Source organism: Pollachius pollachius (assembly GCF_949987615.1).
Source record: "Pollachius pollachius genome assembly, chromosome: 20".
Lineage (NCBI taxonomy): Eukaryota > Metazoa > Chordata > Actinopteri > Gadiformes > Gadidae > Pollachius > Pollachius pollachius.
This window is the reverse complement of record NC_136953.1, coordinates 5,969,392-5,981,891: the sequence shown is the minus strand read 5'-3', so window position 1 is coordinate 5,981,891 and position 12,500 is coordinate 5,969,392. Positions and strand designations below refer to the sequence as shown.

General features: G+C 47.6%; 1 protein-coding gene across 1 annotated transcript in view; it reads left to right on the top strand.

Annotated features, from left to right (window-relative positions):
• nrxn2b (neurexin 2b) overlaps positions 1 to 12,500 on the top strand; it is a gene marked incomplete at both ends in the record, with an annotated part of 530,523 nt that overhangs the window by 154,204 nt on the left and 363,819 nt on the right. Inside the window, one exon of the mRNA XM_079758236.1 lies at positions 9,664 to 9,965. Coding sequence (XP_079614362.1) covers positions 9,664 to 9,965 — 302 coding nt within the window. The remainder of the gene's footprint in view (positions 1 to 9,663; positions 9,966 to 12,500) is intronic.

The window sequence follows — 12,500 nt, the reverse complement described above, 5'->3', positions numbered from 1 at the left end:
CGGCTAATTAGGCTACTTAAAACCGACGCTTTTTAGATTTGCGCCAGGCGCAATAGTCATTTTTTGCGCCGGTAAACTAGCGACATCGCCATAGAACCGCCCACAAAGCTACTTGTGCTTGGTGCTTCTCACTTGCATTTCAGACCGTTAAAATAGGGCCCAGAGAGAGAGAGAGAGAGAGAGAGAGAGAGAGAGAGAGGCAGGGCAGGGCAGGGCATCCCTGTGATTCAGCCAACAGTGATGTGATCGTACAACCTGGCTGTTGCCGAATCCTCCAACAATTCAACTGTTTTTCACCCCCTTTATCTTGTATTCCTTTGAACCATTTCTCCAGGAAACATTAGAGATCTTCAGAAGCAGAAAGTAAACGGTGGAACTCTGAAAAAGCGAGGAAAAGCGTTTTCCCCTCATCCCTCCCTCCTCTTCTGTTCACTGTAATAAAAAAAGAGAAGGAATCAGCTCCGGGGCTGCGAGTGTGAGCTGTAAGTAGGCAGGGCCGTGCGGAGGAGGGGCCCCCGAGGTGCTGACGGTGCAGGCCGAGGGGGGCCCCCCAATCTCCGAGCTGGCACGGGCAGAGGATGTAATGTTCAGGAGTCGAAGGTGGCTGTGGGGGAGGGGGGAGAGAGGGGCGGGGCTGCTGACCAAGCTGTACGCCGCCAGACTCCAGCCTCGCTTCTTTTGTAATTGCACCGAGGTAAGATGAGCGCACTAACGATCTTCAGGGATGGAATGCCGCCTTGCCATGCAAATCACATTCGATTGTTTTCTTATTCGTTTCACAGTAAACTCTTTAACAGTCCTTTCTTTCACTTTTAACTATAATTAGTTTTTACTTTGTCTTCAATAATCGAAGGTCATTCGGTACTGGTTCACCGTCTACACGTTTTAGCGATGACAAAAACATGAATTTTTGAGTTGCATGCTTCGGTTAGCTCATACTGTGACTGCAAATAAAGATAACCACTTCTTGGGACTCAATGAAACGAAGGACATTTAAACTCAACAGAAAGTGTTTGAGTCTCTGTTTCCGTTGGAGCACTCCTGTACGTTAGGTCAATGAGGTCGAAAGTACCGCCTGCCTCCGTGGGTACATATTGTTGGGACTTTTCAGAATCTCTGATCAAGTTTGATATATTCCAGGCCACTCTGTTGAAGGCCATCTTGTGCAGAAAGGTTGTTGTTTTGTGCAACCCCGAAGGATTTTTGCACGGCATCAACAAAGGGAAACGAGAATGGCCTCTAACAGTATAAGCAGCTGTGTTCGTTTATTTTTTTGTTAAAAAAACAGCTCACCTTCTCCACAAAAGCGTATTCAGTACCAAATGCTGCACCTTTCGTCACCGCTTTGCCAGGAACAAAAACCCTGCATTAAACATCAGACCCTAATTCATGGTTGGGTCAAATAGTGCACACACACACACACACACACACACACACACACACACACACACACACAAACAGACGGAGAGACGGAGAGAGAGACGGAGACAGAGAGAGAGACGGAAAGACGGAGAGACGGAGAGAGTGACGGAGACATGGAAAGAGACAGAGAGACAGAGAGAGTTAGTGAGATGCCAAGCGAAAGAATGAGAGAGAGAGAGAGAGAGAGAGAGAGAGAGAGAGAGAGAATGAGCGCAAGTTGTGTTCAAGGTCTGGCTCGGGTGCGACAACAAAGCGACAGCATCCGAGCGAGGTGAGCAGGCGGTAAAATGTAGCCTCTTTCATTAGCGCGTTTAAATCAGTCTGGGATCAATACATACAGTAATCACTGAGTCTGAAAGGGGTTGGGAGTGCAGGCTATTGGCAGACTGGGAGAGATATTGTTGGCGTCTCCTGTTCTCTGTGGCCACCAGGCAGACACTTTATAAAGGCCACAGAGTTGTGAGCTAATTAACAAATTAGCCATCTTAAGGACCTAGACAGACCGGTGCAGTCTAGGTCAGCGCTAGGATGAAGAGGGGAGGGGGGACTTCAATATAGATCATCGATTACAAGTGATTTAAGTCTGAGAATGACCTCGGATCACCCCTTCTCTAATGGTCAGAAGATAATGAAACTTACTGAACTACTGATCACTTCCAACACTTAATATCTGCCTCACATGATAAAGTAGGGCAAACATATCCAATAAAAAAATGTAATAGTGTTCTGGAAGGAAAGCAGTTAGGGCTGTAAACACATGACTTAACACATTTCAAACACACAGGCGAGAATGAATACAAAGTTGGTTCTATGAATAAGAAAGCGTTGAAGAAGTGGGTGTGAGCGACAGAGAGAGGCCTTCCCCGTTGACATCCACCACCAGCATGTAGCCCGTGTAGCTCTCCTGCTTAGCAATAAACCTTTGTTTCTCCCTCGTGCTCTTGTGTGTGTTCGTTGCAGTGTGTGTGTGTGTGTGTGTGTGTGTGTGTGTGTGTGTGTGTGTGTGTGAGCCGTGGACTGGAGCGCGACCGGGCCTGGATCGGTAGGCCCAGCACGCCTGTTCCGTTCATCACAATATATCCAAACGGCCGTTTGTACCGCCGCTGTCGCGCTGTGGAAACGTGCTTTCAGATGGCGGCCATGCATCCTCTCCGCACCACGGCTGGGTGTTGGGACGGGGGGTTGAAACTAATAGAGGGTGACTGCACTGCCATGCACTGCATGCTCTACCCACATGCGGTCCCGGATGGAGTGTGTGTGTGTGTGTGTGTGTGTGTGTGTATGTGTGTGTGTGTGTGTGTGTCGGAGTATTAATGTCAAAACCTCACAGTAAATGGGGGGTGAGGAGTAGATTTGGCAGCGGGGGGGAACTGGAGCAGGGGGGGCTGTTATGTGAGATGTAGTCACACTCCACAACGCACACTTTTCTCAAAGAGACACACACACACACACACACACACACACACACACACACAAACTGTCTTTCCACAAATACACAAACACACACACACAGTATGTCCATCCACACATGTGTCCTATCCCATTTGGGCTCTCTGCTAAAACCAGCCTAATTATCCCCAGGGTGTAATGGAATGCGGCCGAGGGCAGTGCGTTGGGCTTCATTATGTGTTGACTAATGCACCGCTAGAGCAGCTCATCCTATTAAGCCCATCACACACACACACACACACACACACACACACAGACACACACACACACACACACACACACACACACACACACACACACACACAGACACAGAAGTCCACCGTCTTACCCCTCACTCGCTCTCTCTCTCTCTCTCTCTCTCTCTCTCTCTCTCTCTCTCTCTCTCTCTCTCTCTCTCTAGCGCTCACTCGTTCTCCCCGAGTGTGCACCGCGCCTAAGTTACTGTTACACACTGCTCCGCACTCATGTGGCTGCAATGTTTCACTCAAACAAACAGAAAAAACACTGAACACAAAATAGATACTCATGATGCATTCGGGCGGCCAACGATTTTTCAGTTTCCATTGTCAAACAACCATTGTGTTTGTTTGGCAGAGTAATTTCATCTTGGACATGGCATTTTTTCAGGCAGAAACTTTCATCCAACTGTCTCCACAAATCACAAAACATGTTGTTAAGGAATAAGGTAGGGGTCAGGTTGAACACAGGGAGACTGCAGTCATTTGGGAATCGAACCCAGATCCTATCCAACCAAACCATCCTGTCCCCGCCTGATATCGTATTATCTCGCCTTGAGTGGAGATGACCATATAGTCGTGGTTCTACATGGTATAACTCATAAAGGATTTTACCATAAACCATAAACAATATATCTATACGGTAACTGTACCGACCCAAGGTCCAATGGCTGTCACTGTTTGCTGTTAGGACGATAGATGTTGTCATGACAACCTAAGAAAGGGTTATTCATACCCCGGCTGACGGACGCAGGGAGTCCCTGACATGTTTGGAACGTGCGCACACACACACACACGCACGCACGCATTCACGCACGAATACACACACACACACACACAAAGAGAAACATTCGCACACACACACACATGCCATCGCTTTGTCTCTTGCCAGGTCACCTTGGCCTTCCTGTGACAATGATAAGTGTTAATGTGTGTGAGTGCGTGTTCGCTTGTGTGTGTGTGTGTGTGTGTGTGTGCGTTTCCAAGTACACACTCATGTGGCATTTGCTATGTGAGTTATTTTTTCATTTTAGAGCTAGAATTATTTATTTTGCATGTGTGTTGTTCTGTGTGTGTCAGTGAGTGTGCAAACATGGATGCTTACAATTGTGTGTGTGTGTGTGTGTGTGTGTGTGTTTGTGTGTGTGTGTGTGTGTGTGTGTATGTGTGTGTGTGTGTGTGCAACGAGAGTGTGTTGTGTAGCTTGGTAGGATGAGTCTTTTGCTCCAAGGGCAAACAGCCGACGGGATTGGCTGCCTGACTCGCTGACACTGTAGTCCGTGTCAACTCCTCAGAATGTTAACTGAAAATAAGAAGTCAAAATGGCGGCAATTAACTTGAACAATCCACCCTTTCTAGGCTGTGTGTAGGGACGTATCTTTGGTCTTAATTTGGCTTCTTTTTCAATCCAAAACGATTGTTCTCCATTCAGACGATCAGCAATCTCCATCCCAATCTGTAAGCAACCGATGCTGCAGATTTTCTTTGAGGATTAGCTACAGTGTTAATGCTTAGAAAATAAATAAAACATCTGAAGACCAATAGTGTTACCAATAGCTCAAAGTTCTCAGAGGTAATCATGTAAGCTAATGAGCAGTGTCAAGAGAACAGAAATAAAAGGGACAAGATATTCTATAGAAAATCCTGTTAAAGGCGACTGGATTGTTTCAGTTCTGTCCTCTTAATGAATGATAATCAAAGCCGCAACAACCTCAGAAAATATAATGAAGGAAGGATCATGGACGTCTGAGTTTCAAAATGACTCCTTCATCTATGATTGAGACTGGCTCTGTTTGGTGAGGTAATTGGGACCTTGACACAGTCTCTCTCTTTCCCTTTGTATCCCTCACTCTTTCTCTCCTCTGGCTCTTTATAGAGCAACCTCTCTCATCTTAACTCTCTCTCTGTATCCCTCTCTCTACCTTACTCTTTCTCTTTTGCCCTCTCTCAGTGATTATATTGGTTTCTCATCCTCATTCTCTTTCTTTCTCTCTTTCTCCGTCTCTCTCTCTTTCTCCATCTCTCTCTCTCTCTCTCTCTCTCTCTCTCTCTCTCTCTCTCTCTCTCTCTCTCCATATCTCTCTCGACATCTCTCTACCAATCTGTCCCTCTAAAGAGAGTGGTAGAGAGGTAGGAGAGAGGGTTTGTGAGAGGTTTATAGCCCGGGACCATTAGATAGACCATATAAAACAACTTGCAGAACACTGGAGGGGCCCCACCATTACAAGATGTATACTGCACATTAGCGGGGCGTCGGGGGAGGGGCTCGAGCGATTTGATTGGCTCCTCACTCTGAGGGAGTGTCGGTTGGAAGTAGCTTCTTTGAGATATCTATCGGCTCTCCGTATTCGACCGTCTTATGGGCCCTGGGGGTGGTCGACTGTGTGCTCTTTATTTTATTTATCGCGCAGCTTAACGCCCGGAAAAATAAAATGGATTATATTATTTTACATTATTACAGATTAATAAAAGAAGTAATTTATTTATTCATATTTGTCTGTTTGATAAAAACTTTCGGGATACTACCTTTATTGAGCAGCCAGCTTTACCTTGTATCTTTATTGCTCAGCGTTGCCAAGTGGTGAAATGAAAGCGTACGTAAAAGTGACTGCTTGTTTTTTTTTTTGGGGCCTGCAGTCCATAAGGAGCTGGGCTATCTCGTCCTCTCCGCCTTCTGTTCATTAAAAATGCATCAGCATAACAGTGTGTGTGCATGTCGGTGTTTATCTGTGTTTATGTATGTTGGTTTGGCTGTGTGTGTGTGTGTGCCTGTGTCCTTGTCTGTGTGTGTGTGTGTGTCGGTGTCTGCATTTTGTGAGGCTGCCTTTTGTGCTTTGTGTTTGCCAGTGTGTGTCAGTCTGTGTGTTGTGTCTATCTCCGCATTTTAGTGTGTGTGAAAATGTCTGTTCTCTTTGGTGTAGGTAGATGCCTGTGTGTGTGTGTGTGTGTGTGTGTGTGTGTGTGTGTGTGTGTGTGTGTGTGTGTGTGTGTGTGTGTGTGTGTGTGTGTATGCGCATGCGTGCGTGTTCATATCTTGTCTCTCTGAAAGTGCTGTGCTTGTGGAAGTTAGCCCACGCTGTTTGTTGCTTAATGCTACGGCCCTTTCCCCGGACGGAGAGGAGTTGATGTTGTGCATGGTGGTGGTGAAGGGTCGGGGGAGGCGGAGGTAGATGGAGGATGGGGTGGAAATTGTAGGTGGTGGAGGGTGGTTGGTGTTGTTGGTTGGGGTGTCATGGTTGGAGAAGGTGTGGTGGTGTTGAGTGGTGGTGTCAGTGTGGTGGTGGTGTCAGTGTGGTGGTGTTGAGTGGTGGTGTCAGTGTGGTGGTGGTGTCAGTGTGGTGGTGTACGGTTGGGTGGGGGCGTCTGTGTGGCGGTGGTGTAGGGCTGGGTGGTGGTGTCATAGTCGTGGTGGTGTTGGTGTGGTGGTGTCAGTTTAGTGGTGGTGTGGGTCTGGGTGGTAGTGGGTGGTGCTGTCAGTGTAGTGGTGTAGGGATGGGTGGTGGTGTCAGTGTAGTCTTGCTGTCGGAGGGGCGGTGGGTCGGTGGTTCCGTCTCTAATACATCATTGAAAGGGCTCGCTGTGGTCCATTTACCACGCATTACTTCCAACTACACCAGCCTCTCGAGCGCCTGCGAGCTAGGCTTCTTGCTCTCTGTTCTCTCCCTCTGTTCTGCCCGGATCTAACCATCTCTCACTCTCTGATCCTTCTTTCTTTCTGTCAGCATCTTACTGTCATTCTGTTTTTCTCCTTTTCATTCTTTCAGTAGTCATTCAGCTGTCGTTGCTGCTGTCTTTATTAAGCCATCTCTCCTCCTGTCTTTTCTTCAGCCCTTCCCATTGTTTTCTTCCTTTCTCTTCTTTCGTCATCTACCTCCTCTTTCTCTTCATTAAAACTTCCCGCAGTCTCATTATTTTTGTCATGCCCTAACATCTCTCGGCCCCCCCCCCCCACACTTTAGTTCTGTGTCGCTCTCTTTGTCTCCTTAACAAACTCTCGCCTTTCTTAATGCACTAGCTCTTTATTTCTCCCTTTGTCTGACTCCTTTCACTCTCTTCCTCCTCTGTCTTTTTCATACTCTCCCTGCCTTCCTTCCCTCATCATGCTAAAGCGTTCACATGGTCTTAGGCTCACTGATTGTGTTTGTCCCAGTCGTCGTCCCCATAAGGCTGGCGGGGAGGCACCGCGGACTGCAGTCATTATTTCTTCCCATGTCTTGCACATGTTCACTTGTGTCGCATGCGGCACAAAGGAATGCGTTTTTGTGTGTGTGTGTGTGCATCATGGCACGGGTAGTGATCGTTATCGAACTAGAATAGCAAACGTCCTGTGGGCGCGAGGAACAGATGCAACCTTGATTGTGTCTCGGTCACCACTGGTATTATAAGTTTAGATCTTTACAGCTGTTCCAATGGTCCTCATGAAGGCCTTAATGTGGACGTCAAACAAACCAAGACAAACACTAGGTTTTCAGACACAGAGACTTGAAAAGACTTGAAAAGTGACTCACACTTTTTGTCAGTTTTCTTCTCTGGAGAAATACTTCAATCCAATGCATGTCATTAACACTAACACGCCCCTGACGCATCCACACACACACACACACACACACACACACACACACACACACACACACACACACACACACACACACACAGCCCAACCTGCACCATAGATCAACCAGACACCCTGCCATGTCATTCATCAACCACCCCCCTAGCCCTCCACCCTGGCCCTCCACTCAGCTTGCTAGGCCTCGCGATTGCTCCTTTAATCTTCCCAATCCACCACACCCAGCAACCGTGCCTGACTCCTCCCCTCTCCTCCACCGTCTCTTCCCTCTCTACCAGGCCCTCACACCCCCCCCCCCCTCCTGGGAAATCCCAACACAGCCGGGACAGACATTGCCCTGTCTTTGCCATAATGGAAAGCTTTTGGTGATGAAGCGCCACTCCACCTTGCCAAACCCAGCCCCAACCCACCCTCCTTCCACCTCCACCCTTCCTCTCTTACACATGGTGTAGGCCCAGCCTTTTAATTGCATTACGGGGCGGTTGTAGAGGATTTCTGCTTAGTGTCCCGAGAGATGGCGGCAAGGTATAGATAAGGTAGTAGTTAGTAATTGGTAAAAAACCTTGATCCCCAAGGAAATTGGGGTGACAAACAACTCTCCCTCGGTTCCCAGCATGCATTGCAACAGTGTTGGGTTCAGGTTAGGGTTAGCTGGTCTTGTGCCTGGCATCTACTTTTCAGCAAACAGAGGTCGATGTTAAAAGGTAGAGTGATGTAGTGTGTGGGTTAGCACCGGAGAACACCACATCCTCCTCATCCACCTCCTCCTCCTCCTCCTCCTCCTCCTCTACCCTCGTTAGACCCCTCCCCTGGGAGCTGTTAGCCGTTAGCTACGGGCGCGCCGCTACGGCGCTAAACGAGCAATGTGTCGGGGCGTCCGCGACCAGAGAGAGCTGTCGACTGATTCGTTTGGTATGGCGCGTTAGCGTCCAGGCATTTCATTAATTATCAAAGCCCTCCCATCGCGGCCGTCTCCATTCTGCATCCTCTGCAGTTTTTCCTTTGCCGTTGACATTTATTTTCCCGCCGTCGGCAAGGAACAGCAAACGTCCTTCTCCAGCATAGCTTAGCGTCCAATTCGACAGCACAGACAGGATTGTACTCTGTTTGTTGTGTGTTGTGTGTGTTTTTTCCCCTGAGAGAGGGTTTTAGGATTTGAAATGACATAATGGTCAGAGGGAGTCGGCCGTTGTCTGTTGGTTGCGTGACAGCCGTGACCACAAGCCTCTTCAATCTCCCAGCGCTGTTTAGTCCGGTGTTTGACACTAGTATGGGGGTGTTGGATGGTGGGGGGTGGTTTGGGCAGGGGTTGGGGAAGGTTGGGTTGACTGGCAGCAAACCCCTTCCCCCCCCCCCCCTCCATAACTAAGATGTCTGCTTTCTCTGCATCTATTTTGAGTTTTCGTTTATGTTTTTTCCTTTAGAATAAAATGTCTCCCATGTCTCTTTGCCTTGTCAGGACTTGTCAGATATTCGGCTCGGTTTTATTTAATAGTTTATCCCGCCCTCTCTCTTTCTCTCTCCGTCTCTCTCTTCATCCCCCCGCCCTCTCTGACTCGTCAGTCTACTACACTGTCCTGTGTATCTCAATTGTTCGGGCATCGTCAACTACCCTAGCAACACTGCTAGGGTTAGGGGTTTGACTCCCCTACTGGGCCCACTCTCTGTACTCAATGTATGTCGCTAAGACAAAACAGCGATCCGCTGCATGAACTTGTGCGACCGTTTCCTCCGTGCATCTGAATCCACCATCAGTTCCAGCGTGCCCATAGCCATTTTTCTAGAGATAAAAAAATGATTCACAACTGTATACAAAATAAGCGGTTGAGAATAAGCGGTTGAGAACTTTGAGAAGTCTTAGATGAGTAAATGCTTATTTCACTTGAGACTTGTTACTTTGGATCATTTTTATTTCAAACCCTGGCTACGGCTCTGAGCCCCAGATGCTAACCTCCTCCTCCCCTTGTCTCCGCTCCCCCCCCCCAGGCAAGGAGGAGTCGGTGGCCACCTTCAAGGGCAACGAGTTCTTCTGCTACGACCTGTCCCTGACGCCCATCCAGAGCAGCACGGACGAGATCACGCTCTCCTTCCGCACGCTGCAGCGCAACGGCCTCATGCTGCACACGGGCAAGTCGGCCGACTACGTCAACCTGTCGCTGAAGAGCGGCGCCGTGTGGCTGGTCATCAACCTGGGCTCCGGGGCCTTCGAGGCGCTGGTGGAGCCCGTCAACGGCAAGTTCAACGACAACACCTGGCACGACGTGCGCGTCACGCGGAACCTGCGCCAGGTAAGCGCTAGCCGCCGCCGCCGCCGCCATTGTCGCTAAGGAGTGAAGGACACTGAGATGTGTTTATGGGTCTGCTGCAAAGTCGCTCTGTCACTCCGGGTTGGACAAGCTCGTTCATTGTCTTTTACTATCGTGCTCTTTCTCTTTATCTTTTACCCTTTCTCTATTTCTTTGTGGTTTGTACTTGACCTTTCTTTTACAATCTCTCTCTCTTTATCTCATACCATTTCTCTATTTCTTTGTGTTTTTTTCCTGCCTTTTTATTTTACTATCTCCCTTTATGTATTTAACTGTATCTCTCTCACTCTCCGTGAAATCTGACTTTTACTATCTACCTCTCTATTTTACCATCTCTTTCTCTATATATGTCCTGCCTAGCTCACATGCTCCATCATTCTAGGGAACTAGGATGTTCCTAACCTCTTCCCCAGTTTAACGTTTCCTAACAGCTTCCAGTTCCTCTTTCCCAAGGTTGAGGCGAGAGAGCGGTGGAAAAACATTGCTGAAATATTTATTTGTTTCTTGTCTGTTTCCACAAAAACATCTCAGAGACACCATTTCACCTCCACACTCTGACTTCCATTCCCTCCGTTCATGCCAGTTATTTGAGTTACTAGCAGCTACTTGAATTACTGCTGATTCAGCTTATTCTGTTAATCAAATTACTTCAGTTAATATCAGATACTATCACTTCACTGAAAATATCAACCAGACCTTTTCACACCTTATACAGACAGATGTATGGCAGCACGAAAAAACAGCATGAATCATGTGTGGATTCAACACATGAAGAGAACGGACCAAAAACATCGAAACACAAAGTGTTTGAATCTAAAAATGTGTGTTTGTGTGTTTGTGTGAGCATGCGTGTGATTCTGTGTTTACATATGCATGCACAAACAAGAGGATACTCGCAAATGCACCCCCACAGACGCACACGCATCCAACTCAAACAAATATAGGAAACATACTCACACTGTACACACATACAGACACACACACACACACACACACATTCACACGTACTCACATTGTAGAAATGCACACACGCACGCATACACATCAAATACACACACACACACACACACACACACACAATTCCCCACACACATAGGAACACACACACACACACACACACACACACACACACAACACAGAAACACTCTCACCCCCCATCCCAACACACTCACATACACCCCAACCTTCCAACACACAAACACTCTCTTAAACACACACACACACACACACACACACACACACACACACACACACACTCACACACACACACACACACACACACACACACACACACACACACACACACACACACGTGCAATTGAACGTCGTGGGCTCAATATTAGCTCGGTGATCGGCGGTTTCGGATAGCCGGGCTGAGATACGATCAATTTCACTTCCAATCGCATTGCTTGCTTCTCCTGTGCGTTCTGGTAATTGTAATATAATGAATTGCTTGTCAGCACTAATAATGGGCATTGTAAGCAGCATTGGCCCTTGTGTATACAAGTCTTAATGCAAACGCACACACACAAAGGAAGAAAAGTCCCTGGCTCCCCTTTGTACAGGCCCACGCCGAGAAATTGATTCAAACTGCAATACATCGAAAGACCAAAGAATACAAGGTCCTTCTTTCAATTATACAATGGTGGGCAAAGCAGCAAACACTGAAACCCTCGTGGTTAATTCTAATTCCAAATAATTGTTATTTTATTACGCTAACACAGTCATTTTTTAAGAGACATTTTTATGAATAGCGACCTAAGTCGACAAATGCATAAAATTCAAATTGGGCTACAAAAACACAGACATAAAATGCACTCGATGATACAAATACATTCGGACCGATGTAAAAACATATTTAAAAGCTGTGTGAAAGAGAGTGGAGCTGAGATTTTCTCAGGGAGATGTAACACAACCATATGCTCACCCTGCCGTTGGGCTGTAGGCAAACGATCTCTGGGAAAGACACGCATGGAGAGCCAGACTCAGCCTACGCACACATGCACACACACACACACACACACACACACACACACACACACACACACACACACACGCAGTCGGGGTCAGTGGTGGTGTGCTGGGGGGCAGAGTGTGGTTATTGGAGTGAGACAGGGGTTATAATGAGCGTGCACTAGGCCAATGGTAAGTCAGGGATCCAGCAATTGGAGCCCTGAGGAACCCCACCACCAACCGGTCTGTAATGAACGTCAGGGCGAGGAGGGCGGCCAGGTGCACACACACACAGATACACAAAGATACAGACTCACACACACACAGATACACACAGATACAGACCCCCACACACACAGATACACACAGATACAGACTAACACACACACACAGATACACACAGACACAGACCTACGCACACACAGATACACACAGATACTGACCCCCACACACACAGATACACACAGATACTGACCCCCACACACACAGATACACACAGATACAGACCCACGCACACACAGATACACACAGATACAGACTCACACACACACAGATACACACAGA